The sequence below is a fragment of the Saccopteryx bilineata genome, chromosome 5 (genome assembly GCF_036850765.1).
Source record: "Saccopteryx bilineata isolate mSacBil1 chromosome 5, mSacBil1_pri_phased_curated, whole genome shotgun sequence".
In the NCBI taxonomy this organism is placed as follows: Eukaryota; Metazoa; Chordata; class Mammalia; order Chiroptera; family Emballonuridae; genus Saccopteryx; species Saccopteryx bilineata.
Window position 1 is genome coordinate 205357356 of NC_089494.1, and position 25444 is coordinate 205382799.

The following is a 25444-nucleotide window of genomic DNA, read 5'->3' on the forward strand; positions in this document are numbered from 1 at the left end:
AAAGGAAGAAGATGAAAAAGAAGTAGAAGAGGAAGAAGAGAAAGAAAAAGAAGAAGAGTAATAAAAAGAGAAGAAGGAGGGAAGATGATGAGGAGGAGAAGGAGAAGAAGAAAAATCAAAAGAATAAGATAAAAAGAACATAGTTAATAAAATAATATGGAAATAAATACAATCTATCAATAATCACTTTAAATGTAAATGGTTTAAATCAAAAGACATAGGGTAGCTGAATGGATAAGAAGACTCATATACATACAGTCTAAAAGAAACCCATGCCAGAATGAAAGCCACTGTATACACAGCCTAACCAGGATGTAGTGCAGTGGATAGAGCATTGGCCTGGCAAGCTGAGGACCCAGGTTCAAAACCCTGAGGTTGCAGCCTGAGCGCAGGCTCATCTGGCTTGAGCACAGGGTCACTGTTTTGAAGGTGGTATCATAGACATGAACTCACAGTTGCTGGCTTGAGCCTAAAGGTTGCTAGCTTGAGCCCAAAGGTGTCTGGCTTGAAGCCCAAGGTCTCCAGCTCAAGCCCAAGGTTGCTGGCTTGAGCAAAAGGTCATTGGCTTGGCTGGAGATCCTCCTCCACCAGTCAAGGCATGGATGAGAAAGCAATCAACGAAGAACTACAGGTTGATGCTGCTTCTCTCTCTCTTCATTCCTGTTTGTCTCTCTTTTGATGAAAGAAAGAAAGAAAGAAAGAAAGAAAGAAAGAAAGAAAGAAGATAGAAAGAAACACAAGTTAAAAGTAAAGGGATGGAAAAAGATAACTGATGCAAATGAAAATAATAATAATAAAAAGAACCCCTGGGTTAATAATACCTATATCGGACATAATAGACTTTTAAGCAAAGGCCATATTGAGAGACAAAAAAAAGGGGCATTACATAATTATAAAGGGAGCAATGCAACAACAGGATATAACCCCTGTAAACATATACACACCCAACAGAGGTGTGCCTAAATATATAAAGCAAATTATGATGGACATAAAAGGATAGATCAACAGTAATGCTATCATAGGGAGGGATTTTAACAGCTCACTGACATCAATGGATAGATCTTCCAGACAGAAAATGAACAAAAAAATAGCAGCCTTAAATAACACACTAGATCAACTAGATTTAATTGATATCTTCATAACCTTTCACCTCAGAGTAGCAGAATATACACTGTTTTCAAGTACACATGGAACGTTTTCTAGGATAGACCACATGTCAATACACAAAACAAATCTCAATAAATTTAAGAAAATTGAAGTCATATCAAGCACCTTCTCTGACAGTAAAGATATAAATCTAGAAATCAACCACAAGAAAAAACGGAAAAACACACAAAAACATAGATGCTAAACAACATGTCACTAAACAATGCATGAATTAAAATAAGATCAAGGAAGAAATTAACAGATACACTGAAACAAAAGAAATTTGAATAAAACAAGCCAAAATCCATGGGATACACTGAAAGTAATCCTAAGAGAGAAATTCATAGCATTACAGGCTTATCTCAGAAACAAAAAAATCTGAATAAACAATCTAACTTTACACTTGAAGGAACTAGAAGAATAACAAACAAAGCCCAAGTGAGTAGAAGAAAGGACATAATAAAGATCAGAAAATAAATAAATTAAAAGGAGTCAACAAAACAATCAATTGGTTCTTTGAAAAAATAAACAAGGTTGACAAACTTTTAACTAGATTCATCAAGAAAAAAAAAGGACCTAAATAAATAAAATCATAAATGAAAGAGGAAAAGTAACAACTGACACCAAAGAAATACAAAGGATTGTAAAACCATATTATGAACTATACACCCAACAAATTAGACAATCTAGATCAGTGTTTTTCAACCAGTCTGCCGCGGCACACTAGTGTGCCGTGAGACATGGTCATGTGTGAGTATACACTTAGAAACTATATTATTAACTATATGTATAATATGTACTGTGTTAGAGTGTCATTTTGTGTCATTTTGGTAGGTGGTGTCCCCCAGGATTTTGTAAATGTAAAAAATGTGCCACGGCTCATAAAAGGTTGAAAATCACTGATCTAGATGAAATAGAAAAATTCCTAAAAATATAAAATCTCCCAAAATTGAATCAGAAAGTATCATAAAATATGAATACACCAATTAAAACTAATAAAATTGAACAAGTAATTTAAAAAACTACCAATAAACATAAGTCTTGGACCCTTTGGCTTCACAGGAGAATTTTACCAAACATTCTAAGAACTAACACCTATTCTTCTCAAACTACTCCAAAAAATTCAAGTGGAATGAAGATTCCCAAGCTCATTTTACAAAGCCAGCATTATCCTAAGTCCAAAAGCAGATAAAGAAACTACAAAGAAAGAAAATTATAGGCCAATATCCCTGATGAACATAGATACTAAAATCCTCAACAAAATACTAATAATCCTGATCCATTAAAATTATCATACACCATTAAAGGCTTTTAATCACTGTAAAAAAAATAGAGGATTGGATAAAGAAGATGGGGCACATATACACCATGGTATACTATTCAGCTAGAAGAAATGATGACATCGGATCACTTCAGCAGAATGGTGGAATCTTGATAACATTATGCGGAGTGAAATAAGTGAATCAGAAAAAAACAAGAACTGCAGGATTCCATACATTGGTGGGACATAAAAACGAGACTAAGAGACATGGACAGGAGTGGGGGGGTTACGGGGGTGGGGGGAGGGGAGGAGGGAGAGGGGAAGGGGTACAAAGAAAACTGGATAGAGGGTGATGGAAGACGATCTCTCTTTAGGTGATGGGTATGCAACAGAACTAAATGACAAGATAACCTGGAAATGTTTTCTTTGAATATATGTACCCTGATTTACTGATGTCACCCCGTTAAAATAAAAATTTATTTATAAAAAAAAATTATCATACACCATGATCAAGTGGAATTTATTCCTGGGATATGAGATTGATACAATAGCCACAAGTAAATAATGTGATACACCACATAAACAAAATGAAAGATAAAAATCATATGATTATATCAATAGTTGCAGAAAAATCACTTGGTAAAAATTCAGCACCCATTTATGATAAAAAAAAAACTCTTCAGCATAGTAGGAATAAAGAGAATGTATCTATTATAATAAAGATCATATATGACAAATTCACATTTAACATCATATTCAATGGGAAAAACTAAAAATGTTTTCTTTAAGAATGGGAACAAGACAGTAATGTCTACTTTCATTATTTGTATTCAACATAATACTAGAAGTACTGGTCACAGCAATCAGACAAAGAGAAGAAATAAAAGGCATAGAAATTGGGAAGCAAGAAGTAAAACTCATTATTTGTATATAAAGAACACTAGCCCTGGCCGGTTGGCTCAGCGGTAGAGCGTCAGCCTAGCATGCGGAGGACCCGGGTTCGATTCCCGGCCAGGGCACACAGGAGAAGCGCCCATTTGCTTCTCCACCCCTCCGCCACGCTTTCCCTCTCTGTCTCTCTCTTCCCCTCCCGCAGCCAAGGCTCCATTGGAGCAAAGATGGCCCGGGCGCTGGGGATGGCTCTGTGGCCTCTGCCCCAGGCGCTAGAGTGGCTCTGGTCGCAACATGGCGACGCCCAGGATGGGCAGAGCATCGCCCCCTGGTGGGCAGAGCGTCGCCCCTGGTGGGCGTGCCGGGTGGATCCCAGTCGGGCGCATGCGGGAGTCTGTCTGACTGTCTCTCCCTGTTTCCAGCTTCAGAAAAAAAAAAGAAAAAAAAAAAAAAAAAGAACACTAAAGATTCTACCAGAAAACTACAAGAATTGATAAATGAAGTCAGTAGAGCAGCAGGATATGAAATAAATACCCAAAATAAATTAATTTCTATACTGTACTATCAAAAAGGGAAACAAATAAAACAATCCCATTAATTGCTTCTAAAAGAAGACTACCTGGGAATAAATTTAAACAAATTTAAAATACTTATACTTGTGAAATGATAAGAAACTAAAGAATGAAACTAAAGAAAATATAAATAAGTAGAAGCATATACCATGTTCATGGATAGGAAGAATATATATCATTAAAATGCCCATACTACCCAAAGCAATCCGTAGATTTAATGCAATCTTTATCAATGGCATACTTCACAGAACTGAAACAAACATTCCAATAATTTATATGGAACCACAAAAGACCCTGAATAGCAACAACAATCTTGAGAAAGAAGAACAAAGTTAAAGGAATCATAATACTTGATAATCATCAAACTATACTACAAGGCCTTAGTAATCAAAACAGCATGGTACTAGCATAAAAACATAGATATAGATCAATGGAACAGAACAGAGATCCCAGAAATAAACCCATACCTTTATGGATAATTAATATTAGGCAAAGGAGGCAAGAACCTACAATGGGGTCAAGATAGTCCATTCAATAAATGGTCTTGAAAAAACTGGACAGACACATGCAAAAAAAATGAAACTGGATCACCTTACACCACACACAGGAATAAACTCAAAATGTATTAAAGACTTGCCCTTGGTCGGTTGGCTCAGTGGTAGAGCATCAGCCCAGCATGTGGATGTCCCTGGTTTGATTCCCAGTCAGGGCACACAGGAGAAGTGCCCATCTACTTCTCTACCCCTCTCTTGCCTCTCTCTCTCTTCCCCCTTCCACTCCTGCAGACATGGCTTGATTAAAGCAAGTTGGTCCCATGCACTGAGGATGGCTCCATGGCCTCTGCCTCAGGGGCTAAAACCAGGGGTGCCCAAACTACGGCCCGCGGGCCGCATGCGGCCCCCTGAGGCCATTTATCCGGCCCCCACCGCACTTCAGAAGGGGCACCTCTTTCATTAGTGGTCAGTGAGAGGAGCACATTGACCATCTCATTAGCCAAAAGCAGGCCCATAGTTCCCATTGAAATACTGGTTTGTTGATTTTAATTTACTTGTTCTTTATTTTAAATATTGTATTTGTTCCTGTTTTGTTTTTTTACTTTATAATAAGATATATGCAGTGTGCATAGGGATTTGTTCATAGTTTTTTTTATAGTCCCGCCCTCCAATGGTCTGAGGGACAGTGAACTGGCCCCCTGTTTAAAAAGTTTGAGGACCCCTGGGCTAAAACAATGGCTCCAGTTGCAATGGAGCAAGGGCCCTAGATACCCAGAACATCGCCCCCTGGTGGGTGGTAAAATCTTGGACATTTCTCATAGCAATATTTTTTTCTGCTATATCTCCTCATGCAAGGGAAACAAACAAAAACAAACCAATGGGATGACATCAAACTAAAAAAATTTACACAGCAAAGGAAACCATTAACAAAATAAAAAGATATCTCATGAATGGGAGAACATATTTGTCAATGATACATCTGATAAGGGGTTAATATCCAAAATTTATAAAGAACTGATACAACTCAACATCCAATACACAAACAATCCAATAAGAAATGGGCAAAGGGTCTGAATAGACATTTCTCCAAAGAAGACATACAGACATAATAGTTATGAAAAGATGCTCAAAGTCAGTAATCATCAGAGAAATGCAAATTAAAACCACAATGAAATAGGTCCTGGCCGGTTGGCTCAGTGGTAGAGCATCAGCCCAGCGTGTAGATGTCCTGGGTTCAATTCCTGGTCAGGGCACACAGGAGAAGTGCCCATCTGCTTCTCCACTCTTCCCCCTCTTCTTTTTCTCTTCTCTTCCCATAGCCAAGGCTCCATTGGAGCAAAGTTGGCCCAGGCTCTGAGGATGGCTCCACGGCCTCTACCTCAGGTGCTAGAATAGCTCTGGTTGCAATGAAACATCACCCCAAATGGGCAGAGCATCGCCCCCTGGTGGGCATGCCAGGAAGACCCTGGTTGGGAGCATGCGGGAGTCTGTTTCTCTACCTCTCCGACTCTTACTTCAGAAAAATACAAAAAAAACCCCCAAAACTCACAATGAAATATCACCTTATAACTGTCAGAATGGGTATCATTCAATGAATCAACAAACAAGGGTTGGAGAGGATGTGGAGAAAACGAAACCCTCCTGCATTGTTGGTGGGAATGCAGATTGGTGCAGCCACTGTGGAAAACAGCATGAAATTTCCTCAAAAAAAATTAAAAATGGAACTGCCTAAGACCCAGTAATTGCACTTCTGGGAATATATCTGAAGAAACCCAAACACTGATTTGAAAGACTGTGCACCCGCATGTTCATTGCAGTGTTATTTACAAGAGTCAAGATTTGGAAGCAACCTAAGTGTCCATCAGTAGATAAGTAGATAAAAAAGCTGTGATGTATTTGGTTGCTCCGCTACCGCTCACCATGAAAGCTGGAATGCCCACTACTGGGCGGGAGGGACCAGGTTGACCAGCACTGCAAAAGTGGGTGGTTTTTATAAAAAGGTTTGCCATCACGGTATTATAGAATTGTATACTTAAAACCTATAGTTTATTAACCAATGTCGTCCCAATAAATTCAAGAAAAAAAAGCACTGAACAAATGTAAGATATTATCCTATTACCATCATCATATTATTGAATAATCAAAACTCACATAAAATTTCAGTGTACTGAATCATGAAGTTTGAATTCAGGAAAAGTTACACTGTGGTTAAACCAGACTGAATTTTAACTTTATATCTGAGTAGATTCTTTGCTAATAAGATGGGCTATATCTATAATGTGAATACATTTTCTTTGTACAAAAGAGAGAAATTATCATACATGCATATAATTGTGAACTTACAGGGATTTTCTGTGATTTGACTTGGTCTAAAAAGAAAAGAGGAACATAAAACTGTCAAATGGAAACGGGGGTTGGATCTGTTCACAATTGAAAGGACAGGAGACAAGTGAAACAAGTGTAAAAATAGTCATAAACCTCTAAAAACACATACTTTCCATTAACAGAAAATTACTAGTCAGCCAATCAAATTTTTACTGAGCTCCACATTTCAAAACACTCCCAACTATTGTAAATTAAAGTCTTCACAGATCTTGTTAGGATCTAGAACACTTCCTTTTATCTTTCCTTGAAAAGCAGGAGTACATTTTATCATTTTGTTAAAAGACTCCTAAGCTTATCTCTCCTAATTACTCATTTAAATGTGAAATAAGGTGCCTAAGCTCAGCCCAGCTGAAATACCTCAGGAGAGCACACCCCTGTTTATAATTTCTGTTGCTTTATGTTGCTGCAAGAGTAATTCAATTACTTTGAAAAAACATTGAATAAATACCTAGTAAATGCAGGCACTGTGCCATACATAAAAGATCACAAATACAGGGCATTCTGCCATAAAGGAGTTTACTATTTAAGGCCCTCCTTTATTTTTGCTTTCCTTCTCTCCCTTTACTCTCACTCCCACTCTGGCACTAATTACCACTGCTGCTATATAGAGACTTACAAATCTCTCTCTCTACCCCAATACTTCTCTCTGTACTCCCTACTAATGTAGATAGAGGTCCACTGATTGTCTCTAAGGCAACACACACTCAACATGTTCAAAATAAAGTCAAGAGCACCCCTTTACATACCCTGCTCCTGTCCCTCCTGGCAAGGGGCATCACCATCCATTTTCCCTTCTGCCCCACTATCTAACCCACTGCTAAATCCTAACAGCTGATGGCTTTTCTGTTGAATCTATCTGCTTCTCTCCACCTTCACTTTATAATTGCAGCTTAAAATCCCATAATGTCTCACCCAGCCCATCCAGGGGCTTCCCAACTGGTCTCCCCACACTCTCTCTTCCCTCTCTTCATATAAAGAAGGTAGAGAGGGAATCAGGACTCCCAAAGCCAAGGCTGAGTGTAGCACACGATGCCTTGGAGACTTTTTTTATTTTTTGTCATGAAGCAAAGTGTAAAGACTGAGAAGCTAGACAACCACTTAAGCTTGGGCAGTGGGAATGTCCATGGAGGCTAGGCAGACCGGGAAGAACAAAGCACTGTGGGAACGGAACGTAGGAAAAGTACTTGAGGAAAGATGCCAATGGCAAGGGAGGTGGGACGGAAAGAAATGGAAGGTGTCAGAGTAGCCTATAGGCACTCCACAGCATCGCAGGCAGTCCGGGAACTAGATGCCTCCCCCATCTACCTGGCCCGCGTACTCCACGTAGTCCTGCTGCCCGGGCTGGGAGCCTACTCTGGAGCTGGAGCTGGCAGTGCCTTGCTCGGTGCGACACAGGACGATGGCGTATTGGTTCAGGTTCCCAGTCCTCTGCACGGTGACGCTGACAGACCCCGCCTTCTCACTGATGTTGTAGCTAGAAACACACACAAAGGTAGTCTCTGAAATTCTGCACCAGGGCTGTGAAGAATGTTTAATGCCAGTCTCATCTGGGTGGTGTATAGTGGCAGGCATGTCAGAGAAGAGGAAATTTAGTAATTGCTTTAAGAAGCTAGGTTGTAAACTGAGGAAACATGTTCAGCTGGGACAGTCACAGCACCACGTGTCCACTGAAGCTGTGGATGCAGAATGGTACCTGCCTTGTTTTCAGGGAGGGTGAAAAATCATGAAGAAGATGGGTATGAACTTTGTATCTCAGACCATGGAGAAATGACCATCTCTCCTCGGTGTGGTAGAGTACTTGGAAGAGGTTGGTGGATTCTCAGGGAAAAAAGCTGCTTGGAGCGCAGTGCCTTTGCTCAGATAGAGACCAACTGGATCAGACCCCCAGGCAGTGTGGCAAGTGTGTGTGTTTGGGGGGGGGCGAAGTTAGAGCAGTGGGAGAGGTAAGAAAATGGAAACCAAAGGTTATAGATGGGCTTAGTTAACAAAGGTGTTTAGACAAATGGAGCTTTATGACAACAGGGGAGTTGACAGGGTGCTACGGGCTGAATGTTTGTGTCCCCCACAAATTCAAATATTGAAGCCCTAATCCTAATGTGATTATATTAGGAGATGATTCCTGTAGGAGTTGATCAGTCATAAGGGTAGAGACCTTGTAAGTGGGATTAGTGCTCTTATAAAAGAGACACGGGGGTGGGGGTCTCTCATCCTCCTGCCGTATGAGGTTTCAGTGAAAAGACAATAGTCCCCAACTCAGAAAGCGAACTGTCGCTAGACACCAAATCTGCCGGCACCCTGATCGTGGACTTCCAGCCTCCAGAACTGTGGGAAATAAATTCCTGTTGTTTATAAGCCATCCAGTCTATGGTATTCTGTTATAGGAGCCCGAATGCACTCAGACACAGAGCTAACTTAGCTTGCTGCTAGGAAGTTGTATTGCTTTTGCAAAATAGAAGGTAAAGTATCCATGTGCTACTAATTATAATGTGTCTAGTGAGTGGGCCTTGGCTGGACTTCGTTTTCCATCACTGAAAACAGGCTGGTGTCCTATAGCTGTGAGGTTGGTGGGCACAGTGCCTCAACAGGTTAGTCATTGTTTGCTTTGGGAGTTTTCTGTACTATTTAGTCCATTAAACATGAGAGGGCTTCCAGAATACATGATCAATTTTATTCAGTTAATTTTGTAGGAGAAGAAAACTGGTAAACAACAGCAAAACATTACACATATAAAAGTGGGTCCCGGTTTTACACTAATTCTTTCCCCAAGTGTGTATGGGTGAGAGTGAAAGAGCCCACATCTGAGGCACAGGAAATGAAATTTGTATGTTTTCCTTCCCTCTATAAGTTCCAACTTTCAATTGACTTATCATGAAGTTGACTTGTTAGAAATAGTGAGTCTCTGAAATGTAGATTTATAGAATTCTTCCTCCCACAAAAAATTATAATCCTAGTTATAATTTAAACCACACAATCAGCTCTGTGCTTTCCCACCTTTATCCATTGGTGCCTCTCGGTTTGCCTCTCAAGTCCCCAACAGACTACGGAAGCATCTTAAAAAGCTGTCTGCATTACCTATGAATCTGTCCCCTAAAGATATACAATCTTACAAATACCAAATAAGCTAGGGGGAGAATATGATCTGGAGAACAGAGAGAATATAGATAGAAGACCAAGGTGTTGTTCTCATGGGCCAGTGATTATCTGTAGAACTTGAATGTGCATTTTGTTCCCCCAAGAGTTCTACCAGATTATCTTCTAAAACTGAAAGACAAAAGCAAAAATACTTATAGGAGAGGCAGTAAAGTACAATGGTTAAGATCACTGGGCTTAAATCTTGATTTTACCGCTGATTATTTATTTATGTGACTTTGGGCAAATTACTTCATTTCTTTCTGTCTCTATTGCTTTGTTGTTGCAGGGGCAACAACAGTAGTCAGCTCATAGCTGCAAGTATCAAAGAAGGTGATGTCGATCTAGTACGATGTCTTCTACATGCAGTACATAAAAATATTTGGTAAAATTACTTTTTTATTATTATTATCACCACCACCATCGTCAAATGACTAGAGCTGACCCACAGAGTTCTTCACCCTGAATTCTCTGCTCACCTGATTCACTTCTCACAAGTGAACACACAACGACACTTGTACCTGGTATGTTTGAAGCTGATGAGGGACCACTGGATATGGAAAACATTGTCGCCGACCACATTGGGTTTACTGTCTTTCACCAGAAACTGGAAACCATCCATCATCTCATGGATCTTGTCCTCATGTAACACGTAACGAATCAACCCCAAGTTCACGTCCTCTGTGAGAAAAAAGGCACAGCGTATTACCTCAGGGTTGTGAAAATCGCCTCGTAGATGCCCACACTGACGCATCTCGTTTATTCTTTTAATGGGTCATAGACAGAACTCGTGTTAACAAGGACAGAAAGGGATAACGGTCTAAGAAATAAATGTTCCCATCAGATGTAAACACAAGCTCCTGCAGCTGGGTGTGACCAAAGGCTGTCTATATTTACAGGAAATACCTTATGTGGTGGTAAAATAAGAATTCCAGGGTCATGGCCAAAAAAAAAAAAAAAAAGTATTGTAATGTCTGTGGAATGTTAGAAGCAAATCTGAGAGCTGCCGGAGAAAAGTCTTTGGCACCATCTTCTTCTGTGTGTGTATGCTCATATCCACACTACTCTCTCTCTCTTTTTTTTTTTTTTTACAGAGACAGAGAGAGTCAGAGAGGATAGGAACAGACAAGAACAAAGAGATAAGAAGCAGCAATCAGTTTTTCGTTGCGACACCTAAGTTGTTCATTGATTCCTTTCTCATATGTGCCTTGACCATGGGGCTGCAGCAGACTGAGTAACCCCTTGCTTAAGTCCGAGACCTTGGGTCCAAGCTGCTGAGCTTTGCTCAAACCAGATAAGCCCACACTCAAACTGTCGACCTCGGGGTATCGAACCTGGGTCCTCTGCATCCTAGTCCGATGCTCTATCCACTGGGCCACCGCCTGGTCAGGCTACACTACTCCCTTCTAAAGAAGGTTCTTTGGAAGGTATGTGCTACTAAAAAAAAACTAAGGTTGGATCCAAACAGCCCCACACAAGGCACAGATACAGTGGGCTAGGAGAGCTCACAGACTGGGGACCGTGAGAAAAAGGAAACATGGCTCATGAATTATACAACATGCAGTTTTTCTCAGTGACTACTCCCATCAGGTCCACACTCAGAAGTCTAGAGAAGACCCCAGACACTTTTGAGAATCTAAAATACAAAGTGGTTTGCTTGATATGATTTGAAACAGGAAGATATTTCTATTGAGGAATCTACCCATGCTGATTGTCATTTATTTGCTGAAGACTTTAAAAATATGCATAACCCATAGAGGGCAAAATATAAACCACAGAGGATCACAGATCTTTCATTATGGCTGGTAGCTGTTTTTATGTTTTATTTTTAAAGGAAACCAACCAGTAAAGATGATCTCTTCCAGAAAACCTGGCCAAAACCAAAAGTAAATTTGAGAGTTAAGGAAGCATGTGAAGATGAATTTTTTTTTTTTGGTCATAATTCATAATAACAAGGGAAAAAAGAGAAGTAAAATTCCAAAGTTGGATGGTTAGACACTAAAAGATCTATTTGTCTGCAAATAGGTTACTTAGGGGTGAGAAGCTAGCAGTGGTTGTAAGACCCGAGAGATGGGGAGAATGGTGTTAGAATAGACTCCTCTCTCTTCCCACTCCCCGAGTCCCCACCCTGCGTGAAGGTCACAGCCACTCTGCCAGGCTGCAGCTTGTTCTCCACGTGGCCATGCTTAGGGCCCATCGTTATCTCATAGACAAGCTGTGGGTCCTCCGTGTCCGGGTCCATGGCCAGCAGTTCCTTCTTGGTGATCAAGTTGGTTGCCTGGAATAGAAACCCATTAAATTTAATTCATGAGGTGGGAATAAAGCATGGATAAGACCCTGTGACTCAGATTTAATTCAGTTCAGTAACATGGAAAACTGTCAGTACTGAAGAGGCTAAGAGGATAAAAACCATCCGGCCTCTGCCCTTGGCATGTTCACATTTTATTTGGAAAGAAAAGTTGATAAGCAAGATAGTTGTGGCAAGCGCTATATTGGGAAATTAAAAAAAAGAATGGTATATACTTTTGGGAGTAGAAGATACACTTTTTGGGAGTGGGAGAGATTAATTCCATCTGAACTGGGGAAGGAGGAATTTGAGAGGGTAGGATTTGAATATGGCCCTTAAAGAAGGCTTGATCTTTGAAAGAATGACAGGATACAGAACAGATGGCCACATGACACCTTATAGGAGTCAGCTGCAATGCTTGCATTGAGTGAAATAAATATGATACCCCAATTTTGCCCAAATATACCACCTATATTTTAACTCACTCAACAAATATCTAATCAGAGCAAAGATTTGAGAGAAAAAAAGGGGCAATCAATAGTATTAAATGTTACCAACTCTAGTAAAGTAAGGACATGTAAGTGATCTTTGGACTTGGTGAAATAGAGAGCATTGGTGACTTTGACAAGAGTCCTTGCAGTGGAGTAGATAGGGGTGGGAAGGAGAAAACCAACTGTGCACTGTTGAGAAGAGAACGGGATGGTTCTGAACACGAAAAAAAGATAAAACAGGGCAAAAAATTTGTACTAATTTTATTTCAGATATTTTAAACATTCCAATTAGTTCAGTGGGAAACTTCAGCACAACAGCTGCGTAGTCAGGCACACCGTGTTTTCTTGTGCTTCTTAGACAATGAGGATGATTCTCTTTACTGTGACACTCGCTTCACTGCAGTGGTCTGGAACCGAACCCACACTATCCCTGAGCTGTGCCTGTACAACCAACCAATCAGCTCCATGGAGATGAGAAAATTCACATCTTTGAGGGAATACCACACACAAGAGAAAGAAACCCGTTCCCAAACTGTGCTGAAGCACTGTGTGTATTGGCTGTGGACAGGGATTTAATGCTCAGCGTGTTACCAGGTGAAGATTATGGCGTATCTTAAAATGACCAAATTAGGATTTAGGAGGAGAAAGGAATTTCTAAAGTATTCCTCTGAGCACACTCACCTACAAAAATACTTCCTTCCCATTAATGGCATATTCCAGATGTTTCTCAAAACCCATCCTTCTTTTCTTCTTGTTAACCGAGCCGTCCAGCTACAGACTCTATTTCCCAGCCTCCCATTCAACGGACGGGCCCATATGATCCGTTTCTTGCCAAAATAATATGAGTGCAAGAGATGTATTTAATTCCTGTATCACCTGCTTAAAATATATTCCTGACTCTCTAGTTTTCTGCTTTCCTCTTTCCATGGATTGGAACTTTAATGAAGAGCTGAACAGATTGGGCTGTGTCAGCAGCAACAGGCCAGGCATGGCAGACCAATACAATAGAAGGACTCTGCATCTCTGAATTGCCATGTACAGCCCTAGACTTCCACCCTCTACATAAGGGAAAGAAATAATTGCTATTTTGGAAGTCATTTTATAAGAACGTGTTAATCTATATACAATCCTACTTCAATTCATGAAGCTCTCCAACCTTAGGAGTATCAGCTGACTTAGGGAGTAGTAAATATGACATGAACTGGAGTTCTAGTCAGCAGTTACCATCATGACCAAGGCTATTGCCCAAGCTGGTGAGTGTGAATGGGGCAGAGAGAAAGGCCTCACCTTGCCATCCATATACTCCAGCCACTGGAGCCCCAGGTTGGTAACAATTCTAGGGGTGCCATCGTCTACTGGGAGGATGTCTACTCGGAACTGCTGAGGTGCCGCTGTCATAATCTGTTGGGAGGAAGCCAAAGAAGAAAACTCATCATTCACAGATGTCTGATACAGGTCAGGTCCAGAGCCCCTGAAATCAGGTGACGCTTCAAGAATGAGCACTGGAGCCAGTTTTCGTCACTTAGCGCCTGTTGGCACGAGGCTTAAGGGAGAGCACTGATTGATAAAGGGAACAACGTGAGAAGAAAAGCAAGAAACAGTGGCACTCCCGCTGGAATTGCACCTGCTATGGAAGTTGACTTTTACACACCTATGCAGTCTGCACTGAGTTCAATATTACCTCGAAGTGAAAATGATAAACATTTTCCTTTCAATAAATCTTGTTCAAATTTTCCTGAGAGGCAGAGGAAACCCATCATTAAAATGTTAATGTCAAAGTCTCCGGGTGGAACTCTGCTAGACATAAAAAGAGGTTTCCTGGGAAGAGATTGTTTTTTTGAGAGAAAGAACTATCCATATGGGGGAAAGAGGCAGAAGAAATAAAGAATAAAAGTGTTTGTAGAAATAGTAAAAAGAAATTTTGGTTCATTAATTTTATCCTTACACATCCATACAACGCATAGGTGGTGAGAGGGACCCAGCGCCTCGCGGGCTGGGAGAGGGCAAGGCAGCTGCCATGCAGGGCGGCTGGTACTGGCTTTTCAAGCTTCTACCACCTCCTTCTCAGTCACTTCCATTGTTAGAATAACAAGGTCCCTCTGGAGACCCACTGTGACCTTGTATAGTTTATCAGAGGGGCAGCCCTCTTGCTGATTTATGCTAAAATATTTTTTCTCTTCTGAAAGTCAAACTAACTGGACATCAGCTATAGTTTGGGAGAGAGAAGAAAGAGAAAGAATAAAAAGCAGTGAACTGCCAAGCATGATGCTGTGCAGACACTGAAATGGCAGGGAAATCCCAGGAGACAGCCTCCCGACACTTCGACCCACCGAGAATGACCCATCTCTAAAGGATGCGGGACAATCTTCCATCCACAAAGGCAGCATTACCATTCATCATGAAGCATGAAAGGCACTGTGCAGGAGAGAGCAGCTGACCCTTTTGTAACCCTGGAAGTATGGCAGGGTGTAATCATGTAGCCCACTAAGACTGGCCTGGCGGTTCAGTTGGTAAGAGCATCGTACCAATACATCAAGGTTCAGGGTTCGATCCCTGGTTAGGTACATACAAGAATCAACCAGTGTAAAATAAGTGAAATAACAAATGGATCTCTCTCTCTCTCTCTCAAATCAATAAATAAAATGTTTTTAAAAAACCCTCTTCTGTGGAGTCACAAACAGCTGCCTAGCTGTAGGAGCGTCCTTGCCTACCTTCTACCGAAGTTGCAGTTACTCAATGGGGAGGTCATGGAACTGCAGGAGACCAGGCTAAGGAATAAAGGAATGAATGAAAACAGCAGGAAGTAGTGGGATGGTAGTGGAGGGGCTGTCTTAATGTTTCTTCCAGACGCCTGGACATTAGAAGAGAACAATTCTCTTAAGAAAGTAAAGATTGATGGCTGCATGACCTCAAGAGAAAAGAAACTTGACCTGTTTCTCATGCCGGTCCTAAAATGATGACACTGATGATAATGACAGCCACACTTTATTAGATGTTTCCTGTGCATGGCACTGGCGTAAGTGCTTTATGCACATCACAAGGGTAGGTGTCATCTTCATTTTACAGATAAGGAAAGTGGAGGCTTAGAAAGGTTAAATGGCTTAGAAAGTTAGTCAGCCTGTAAATGACAGAGCTAGAATTTAAATCAGTGTCTTTTGGATGCAAAAGCCACACATCTTCTTTTTTTTTTTTTAACTTAGTGAGAGGAAAGGAAGCAGAAACCGACTCCTGCATGCACCTTAACTTGGAGCAAAGCCCACTAGGGGGCGATGCTCTGCTCATCTGGGGCACTGTTTTGTTGCTCAGCAACTGAGCTCTGAGGTCATGTAGCTATCCTCAGCACCAGGGGCCAACTTGCTCCAATCGAGCCATAGCTACATGAGTTTGGAAAAGGGAGAGAAGGAGAGAGAGAGAGAGAGAGAGAGAGAGAGAGAGAGAGAGAGAGAAGAGAGAGAGAAGCAAGAGAGGGAGAAGTGGAGAAGCAGATGGGCACTTCTCTTGTGTGGCCTGACTGGGAATCAAACCTGGGATATCCACATGCTGGGCCGATGCTCTGCCACTGAGCCAACTAGCAAGGACCCAAAGGCCATACTATTAACTACTGTTATTCTTCATGAGATAGAAACATTGGCTGACTCAAGGGACATATAAAAGAGTAAGACAATCTAGAACCATATGATATTACTGAAGAAACAGATGAAAGAAAAATTGACTAAAAGGTAGGTAAAGAGAAAGGAGCACTAACAGCAGAATGATAACAATAACTATCAACTTCTATTGACAGTGTTCATGATTTGCCAATAGTATTAAGTACTTTATGAGGATTACCTCTTTAATCTCTAGTCTAACTGAAGCTGATGATTATTATTGTACCCATTTTACAGATAAAAAATAGAGGCTTAGAGAAGTTAATTTGCTCAAGGCCAATTCGTAAGTGACAGAACGGGAACTCAAACAAGGCTGTCCTTGGCCTTAAAATGTCATGTTCTGGGCAACCTCTGGCCTGCTCAGCTATGCCTCCCTTTCTGTTGTTTCCGTTACCTTTTTTCCTCCTTCCTCAATAATAAAGAAGGGATTTGTCCCATCAGCAACAGTGAAGGTGAACCGGTCTTTGAGGGAGTTGCTGCCATCGTGGCTGTAGCTGACCCGGTTCTGGTAGATGTCTTCCATGGTGAAGGCAGAGGTGTGCCTGAAGTATTGCCCATTGATGGTTCGCTCGATGGTGCCATGCCGTGGGGGCTGCACAACAGTGAACGTGACAGACTCAGCCTGCCCAGGAAGTAAACAGCAAGAGAAGGGAAAGTCTTAAGAAAAACCAGGTGAGTCAATGATGGCCAACAGGTGGTCAGGTGTAGACAAACCTAAAGACATGTATAAAATAAGAATTGTGCTTCTTTATAGATATGAAAAACAAAGCTAAGGAATGAAATTATATTGGTTACTATAACTGAACTTATATTCTGGTGGCTTCAGTTGTAAGACTGAGATATTTAAATCTGTCCTTTGGGAGTCAGAAGGAAAACCTGAATCTTTAACCTCTCCTGGGATGATAGGAACTAGACTTTTTAAAATTATTCATTTATTTTCCATCCATTTCCCCCTAATTTCCTGAAACTCTTATATACAGAATACCACATGCATCAGAACAGAAATGTGTTTTCCATTTCTAATTGCTGCATCTCGAGTGACACAGAGAAGCAAAAATAAAGAGGTAGCATACCCCACTCAAGCCTTTCCGATGATTTGTTACCACCATAGCTTAAAATGAAAAGGCCTGACCTGAGCCAACAAGGCCCTTTGTCACCTGGCCCCCAGACTCCCTTCTGGGCCCACTCTTCCCTTCACCTGCTTAGTCACTAGGTTCCGGCCTCTTGTCCCCTTGTGCTAACTCAAAGGTCTAAGCTCACTTGAGCACAGGGCCTCTGTACTTCTGGTTCTTCTGCTCAGAGAGTGTTGTTCCCAGATGACTGCCCAGCTTGCTCTGCTACTTCTGATATCTCTGCTCCTCAGAGAAGCCTTCCCTGACCACTCTGTCTAAAATATACTGCTCACAAACATTAGGGGATATTTCAAAATGAATATGAAGCAATAAAAAAAGAAGCATTTGTTTGTTTGTTTGTTTTTATTCAACAAGAACATCAGAAAAGCAACGACAAGTCAAAGAAAGTTGTTCGATTATGCAAATGAGATGCAAAACCAACTTTTATTTCATTGGTGAAAATGCAAAAGGCTGAAAGTACTGGAGTATCTGCACATTCCCCGATCCCCTAATTTTGTGAGCAGTAGTACACCCATCAATCTGTCTCCTTTAGCTTGCTTTAGTTTTACTCATGGCACTTACAATATCTGACATGATGTTATGTGTTCTTTTTTTTATTGTCTGCCCCCCTAATCAAAGGTTGAACACTCCCTAAGGCTGGAACTTGATGTGTTTTGCTCACAGCTATGTCCTTTGCATGCAGAGCAGAGCCTGGCACCGGCAGGTCATCAGCGTTTGCAGAAAGAGTGAACAGATGAATGAAGGAACTCTGGTACAGGGTAGAGTGTATGTAGAACTAATTAATGAATGCTCTGGTTCTCTTCCATGGGAGCTAAATCATGCCAGAAGGTTCCACTCTTTTATCTAGGAGCCTTGCGAGAATGAGAGTTCTGTCTCTGCAGGCACTGTTTTACCGTATAAAGCCTAGTTCTCTGAGGATGCTTAAATTGTAATAATTAGTTGTCATCCAGAGAAGTCAGAAGAAAGAAGGTAAGAAGAAGGGAAAGGTGTCAAAAATCCTTGTTCATGCTAATAAGGAATAAAAATATTGGATAAAATGTCCTCTACCTAATTTTTTTATAAATCATGGTAAAAAGTCAGCATGTTATCAGGGGAGAGAGAAAAGGTACTTTGGGTTTCAGAAAGGGTTTAAAAGCAGTTTGAGTGCAAATGTATGCATTTTCTCTTTTCCAGAAGGCTCTGGTCTCTTCTGGTTCTCAGTCATTCAAGGATACCTGTTCTAACCTCAGCACTCTGCCCTCCACTCAGGATGCACAGCATAGAGGAGAGCCGTCACCAGGTCAGCCTGTCTGTCATTCAGCCAGAGAACCCAGGGGAATGCTCTCACCTCTGTGTCCGCATCCACTGCCTTGAGCTCAAATTCTGTGATGGTCTTCCTCAAGCCCTCCTGCACCCGCATCCCCAGGTTCTGTACAATGGGCAGCGAGTCATCCACAGGGCGAAGCGTGATATGGAAAGTCTGAGCCACCTAGAATGGCAGAAACATGCAGGCTGGAGGGACACTTGTCCCCAGCCTGCCACCCAAGTAGAAGGCAGTACCCTCTGCTTTCCTTTTCACACCGTATCTGGCATGACTAACTGACCAGGACCCAAAAGTGAGTTCTCTTGGGCAAGAGCCCCAGGGGCTGTCAGAATCTGCCTCTGCCCTCGGCTGAGAGCAGAGGAAGCGGAAGCTCTGATAGCACCAGCTGCCCTGCAGACAGCTCTGTGACGCCCATTCAAGAAGGGAGTCGGGTTCCTCACCCACCTCATTGACTCCATCTGACAGCGTAAAGCTGAAGGCATCTGAATGTTCCTCGGACTCACTGGAATGGATATACTGAACACTTCGTGACATCAGGTCTGCTTGGGTAAAGGAAGTAATCTGGATACCTAGCAACAGAGGAGAAGAGAAACAGAAATGATGTAAAAATGCCAGGCATACTTCTGAGGCTAGGGAGATGTCTCACTAGATAGAGTCCTTAGCATTTTTCTCATAGCATTTATGTGCTTCTCCCTGAGACACTGTGTTAGAGTTGCTGCACACTTTTTTCTACAACAGCATACGTTCTGTAGCAGCACGTTAGCTTAATTACCTAGGCTTCTACTATGTGCCAAGTCAACAGCAGGTGCTCAATAACTTACTCTCCTTTCTCCTGAGGATTATGTATGCAGGTAAAGTCTGTAAAAGGTAGAGCCATTGTCTTGTTCTCCAAACTCCTCTCTCTTAAGATTTATATTCCTCCATAGCCTCAGAGTCCTTTATGAAAACCTGTCTTAATTTTTAATATTGTGCAATGGTATAGCTTTTGAACACTGGACTTCTAGGGCTTGACTAAACATAGCCTTGTTTCTGTGATTGGTGAGGCTTCCCCAGCCTCCAAAAGTTTCATTGGATATTCTTCAAATTCCCTTTCAAGGCTCCCTCTTACAAGGTTCTTTGCAAGGTCTGTGATTCTGGCCTGTCATAAACCATGTTAGCCAGGCTGACAGTAAACTTACTGTGTGACTTTGGGCTTTGAGCAATCATTCTGTATCAAATCTAAAATGTCCTAGAGAACCGCCATCTTTCAACAACATGGTAGAAAACACGTTACATATTTTTTCAGGGTCATTTTAAAAGTACAAAAATCTAATGTGGTTTTTAAATAAAGCCAGAGCATCCCACAAGTGAACAACGTCTCTGTCTTTAAATGCCCGACAACATTTAGCACACAATTTCTGTTTCCATCTTAGGGATGTGGGACTCATTCTCTGGTGCCAGCCAAGATGGGAACAAAATCTCATCTTCTAGACCCTCAGCACACATTCCTGCTGTCCGATACGGGTGTTGGGGTATTAATCCATTTAATCCAATCCTTCAGTTTGGGCCTACAATACATTTGCTGCTGCCTGGGATTTACTATTTGTCATTATAAATCCCGGCGATATCAGTTTAGCTTCTCTGTAAAACAAAACAAAACCAAACCCCAGATATTCTACTTTGTGACACCAGCATCACTGCTATCTTAAAAAGTAAATAAATAAAACTACATGGTTTACATTTGCATCTCTCTTTATCATCTGAAATCTGTCACCCAGATACAACAGCCTCCTGGTATTAGGGCATTAGTTTTTTTATGAGGCAGTCTATATTTCTGGGCTTGCTGTATCAGCTCTTGACAGCCCCCCCCCCTCCCATCTTATAGCTTTGTCTTGTGGTCTGGACAGAAATCCATACCATTCTTTAAAAATTTAATAACTGCATACTAGTTGTGCTGAGAAATTTAAATCTCTTCCCCTGCCGTGACTCCATCCCCATAGCTCACGGGGAAATACTTGTCTGGACTACACAATCCACTGGCCACCTAATTCACCGTTCTCTTTATGAGAGCCCAAGACTGCCTGAGAAAGGTGGTGGAAGTCTCCTTCCTCTTGGGAGGGAAGCACTGGGCTTGGTTTTTTAAAAACATTTTTATCGAGAGGAAATGCACATATAGTAAACTGCACATATTTAAAGTGTACAATTTCATAAGCTTTGGCACATTCATAAAACCATCACCGCAATCAAAATAGTGGACATACCCATCACCCCAAAAGTTCCCAGTTGACACTTTTAAATCTTCAATCCTTCCTATCCCCCTACTGTCCTAAAGCAATAAATAAATTGCTTTCTGCCATTCTAGATTAGCTGGCATTTTCTCTAACTTTTTTTAATAAACAGACTCAAACAATATGTACTATTTTATGTATGCTTTCTTTCACTTAGCACCTTTATTTTGCAATTCATCCATATTGTACCATGTATCAAGAGCTCATTTCTTTTGATTGCTAGGGAGGACTCCATTGTGTGGATATGTCATAGTTTGTCTATCCAGTCACCTGTTGATGGACATTTAGGTTATTTCCAGTTCAAGGCTATTACAAATAATGCTGCTATGGTCACTGGTGTACGAGTCTTTGTACAGATATAAGTTTTCATTCTTCTTGGGTAAATCTCTTAAGAGTGAGATGGCTGCAATATACGTTGAGTGGATGATTAACATTTTAGGAAACTGAAAAACTATTTCAAGGTAGGTGCCACCACTTTCCATTCCCACCAGCAGCACACGAGAGCTCTAGGCCTGATCTATCTAGAAAACACTGAACACCTACCATATGCAGAATACTATTTCAGGCTTGCTTATATATTTAAAGTTTCACCTTATAACAACTCTGGGAGGCCAAGGTTGGCATATTTACCTCTGTTTTTATATATTAGGGCACTGTAGTACAATTAGAAGAGCAATGCATCTTATCATAGGTCACACAGACTAGATAAGGAGCCTCTTAGATATCATCCTTATCTTTTAATATTTTTCAATATGAATGTAATACTTGCCTATTAAAGAAAATGTGAAAAGCATAGATGAGTAGTAAAGAACCACAAAAACCCCTCATACATCTACCACTGAAATGTCACCACTGTAATATTTGTGAATTGGATTGTTTCTCATACTTTGCTGGTTATAACCATTTTCTTATACAAAATATGGATTTTGACAGGGGCACTTAATATTATCATTTATAGGATGCCAATAATTAAGTGCCAGAGGATAATAAACTGCACCTAGAATGTATGCTTCAAGAGGACAAACATTATGGTGGTTTCTTCACCAATGTGTACCCAGAATAGTATCTGGCACACAGTAGGTACTCAAAACACATTTGGTGAATGATATAGTTCAATCACTATAATAGATCTCTAAGAGGCCTTATTAAGCACACATTTTTAATCTCTACACATTTTTAAAAACATTTTAGCTTGTGCTAACTAGGCCCTGGAAGACTTCAGCTGCTCCCCAGCAAGCTGGTGTTCCTAATAACATATTGTGCTCACTGGCTGTCACAGCAGGTAGTTACTGTTTGAAATATCTTGAAGGCTTTTAATCCCATCAAAGGTATTTGCAGTCACCAACCTGCTGGCTAAATGATACCTCTGGCAGTATAGCAGAGACCCTTGTTAACCCCATCAGCTTTTCCAATTCTCCTGAAAGGCCAGCACATCAGAGAAAGTTCTGTCCAGGTCAGAGAAGAGGTGTGGGAATACAGCAGCTCTGAAGAAGCTGCCTTCCTAAGAGCAGGTTAGGTGACTGCCTCGGCCTCCTGCCTTTGGTACGGCTGGGGTGGCGCTGTGCTGCCATCTGTCCCCACTGCAAGTTCAAGCCCTGGGAGACTCACAGCTTTTCTGCTTCAGGTTTCCTTCAAAGACTCCAGTTATGGGCTAAATTGATATGTTGAAGTCTTAACCCTTAGTATCTCACATGTGACATTACTTAGAGTTAGGATGACTGCAGATGTAATTAGTTAAGATGAGGTCACTAGGATAGGACTTAATCCAATACAACTAGTGTCTTTATAAAAAGGGAAACTTTGACACAGCATACACCTGCAAGGAGAACACCACGTGAACACGAGGAAGGCCACTGATAAGCCAAGCAGAGAGGCCTGGAACAGATCCTTCTCTCGGAAGAAACCAGCCCTACTGACACGTAATCTTGGACTTCCAGCCCCCAGATCGTGGGACAGTCAACTTCTGTTGAAGCTGCACAGTCTGTGGTACCGTGTACGGCAGCTCTCGCAGGTGCACGCACCTGTGCTCTCTAGAAAAACCTAAATGAAGACAATGGATGCATCCTGTTTTGCTTGGTGTCACAATACTGAGAGAGGCTGAGATCAGAAGAAAACCAAAGAACACCTTTGCTCAAACAGCACTTCTGGGAAGGCTACTCTGCCTTACCCCACTTAGGTAGAATTTGCTTTCCTCTGGCTCCCACTTTCCTCTGTCATGGTGTTGTCATCACGACCAAAACACATCTGTACTACAGCTTCAGGACCTGTCTGCCCCTGCAGCAGCTACTCAGTAAACGTCTGATAAAGGTGAGAGCCGGTGCTGGCCAGAGATCGTTAGGTCCCCGTATTACTCCTCCCTCCTTTAAAAATACAACTCTTAGTCCTGGCCGGTTGGCTCAGTGGTGGAGTGTTGGCCTGGCGTGCAGAAGTCCCGGGTTCGATTCCCGGCCAGGGCACACAGGAGAAGCGCTCATCTACTTCTCCACCCCTCCCCCCTCTCCTTCCTCTCTGTCTCTCTCTTCCCCTCCCGCAGCCGAGGCTCCATTGGAGCAAAGATGGCCCGGGCGCTGGGGATGGCTCCTTGGCCTCTGCCCCAGGCACTAGAGTGGCTCTGGTTGCGGCAGAGCGAAGCCCCGGAGGGGCAGAGCATCGCTCCCTGGTGGGCGGAGCATCGCTCCCTGGTGGGCGTGCCGGGTGGATCCCGGTCGGGCGCATGCGGGAGTCTGTCTCTCCCCGTTTCTAGCTTCAGAAAAATACAAAACAAACAAACAAAAAAACAACAACTCTTATTATTATTAACTAAACAACGGAATCCCAGTTAGGGTTGACATTTCCCAGGCACCGCATGGCTCTATGAAACTCCACTCATGCCACTAGGGTGTGACCAAAAGGGATGTGTGCCCTTCTAGTAGTGCTCCTGAGAGGGAGTGGGCGTGGGGCCCCGACCTTCCCCCTGGCTGCTGGCTGCTGGCTGCGGCATGGCAACTACAGCAGTTGTCAGACCAGATTCGGGAGCCTCGTGGGGGGGGGGCGGGTGGCGGGGGCCATGTGCGCCGGCAGCCTCTTAATTTTTCTGCGCAGAAAATAAAACTTGTTTTAGACACTGTATTTTGAAGCCTCTTTATACCAGCAGGTTAGCTTCTGTCTTAATCATTTAATTCCTTTCTCTGATTTACCAAGAAAACGAGAATCTTGCAGGTCCCTGAGGTGAGGGAGTGGCTGCCTTCACCTGGAAGGAGCGCTTGCAGGGCCAGAGTGGGCTCAGGCTGGTGGCTGCCTACCGCGCCGTTTGCACAGGCAGATGGCTCACTGCGTCCCCTCAGGGGAAGGAAAGAGGATCTTCATAGCTCTCCTGTCTATCGGAAGGGAACAGCCAATTACCACCCACCACCCGCTGAGCAAGAAAGAAGGACGGCATGAGAGTAAGTCCACTTCACAGTGAACCAGCAAGAGAATGTCTGCAAACACTGGTGGCAAGTGCTCATTGCCAGAGGCATCGGTCTCAAAATAGCTCAGTGCCTGCCCATGGACACTGGCGGGAAGGTGCTCTGCTCTGCTCAGAAAGACCAGGTGCAGCCCAGCCGGGCTCCTAGGAGAGACACCCTCGCCCCTGAGAGGAGTGCGGGGAGCTGCGGCTGCCCTCCAAGCTGCAGCCGGTCGCCCTAGGAGAGGATGAGAAGTCATCAACATGTACTTCTTCTGAAGGGAGATCTTTGACATTAAAAAAAAATCAAATGCATGAAAGAAAGTATTCTCAGGTAGGCAGGGAAGGAGAGGATGGCTATGAAATGCTACAGAAAGGACTCCTATGAGGGAGGGACAGGGAAGCCTTCCCTGTTAGCAATGGGGACGGGCCCCCAAGAATAACAGGGAGGGGACTAACTCCTGCATCTCGCCTACTTAAGAGTTACCAGAAAGAGGGACTTCAGAAAAACGGGCTGGGGCAGGAGACTTAAGTGGATTAAAAAGTCAAACCTGGAGGAAGAAGGCTGGTGAAGTGGAGTCCCAGGTTGAGAGAGCCATCCCCCTATTTTGGGGGAGTACCTTCCCAAGAGGCGGGAGACGTGTGCGCAGCTCTGGGCTGCTCCCTAAGCAGGGCCACCTTGGTCTTGGCAGACAGAATTTCAGCCCTGTGAAGGTGACACTGTACACACAGAAGAGGCGAATGTGGATGTGGAGCTGCATCACACAGCCCAGGCCAGAGAAGAGCGAGGGCTGAGGTTTACCAGCCTGCGAGCACTGGCCGTGTCCTGCACGAAGCTCGGAGCCATTGTTGTTCGGCACAAACAGCCGAGTCTGTCCTTTCATCTTTGGAGAGATACAGTCAGCAACCTGACTGAATTTTGGAAGAAGCAATTAGCTCGTGAATTAGTTAACAAATACTTCATGCAGCCAAGGTCTTGGGAGTGCTGAGCTGCGTACTTACTCCGGGGAATTG

The 25444-nt window shown here is 42.5% G+C and overlaps 1 protein-coding gene across 2 annotated transcripts in view; it reads right to left on the minus strand.

The window, feature by feature from the left end:
* The window catches only part of FRAS1 (Fraser extracellular matrix complex subunit 1), a 514100-nt gene that overhangs the window by 65424 nt on the left and 423232 nt on the right, over window positions 1–25444 (minus strand). For both annotated transcript variants that reach the window (XM_066279180.1, XM_066279181.1), the window contains 7 exons: window positions 19184–19308; window positions 18764–18904; window positions 16698–16925; window positions 13944–14057; window positions 12006–12156; window positions 10400–10559; window positions 8055–8223 (listed from right to left, as the gene is read on the minus strand). In XM_066279180.1, the coding sequence (XP_066135277.1) occupies window positions 8055–8223; window positions 10400–10559; window positions 12006–12156; window positions 13944–14057; window positions 16698–16925; window positions 18764–18904; window positions 19184–19308 (1088 nt within the window). The remainder of the gene's footprint in view (window positions 1–8054; window positions 8224–10399; window positions 10560–12005; window positions 12157–13943; window positions 14058–16697; window positions 16926–18763; window positions 18905–19183; window positions 19309–25444) is intronic.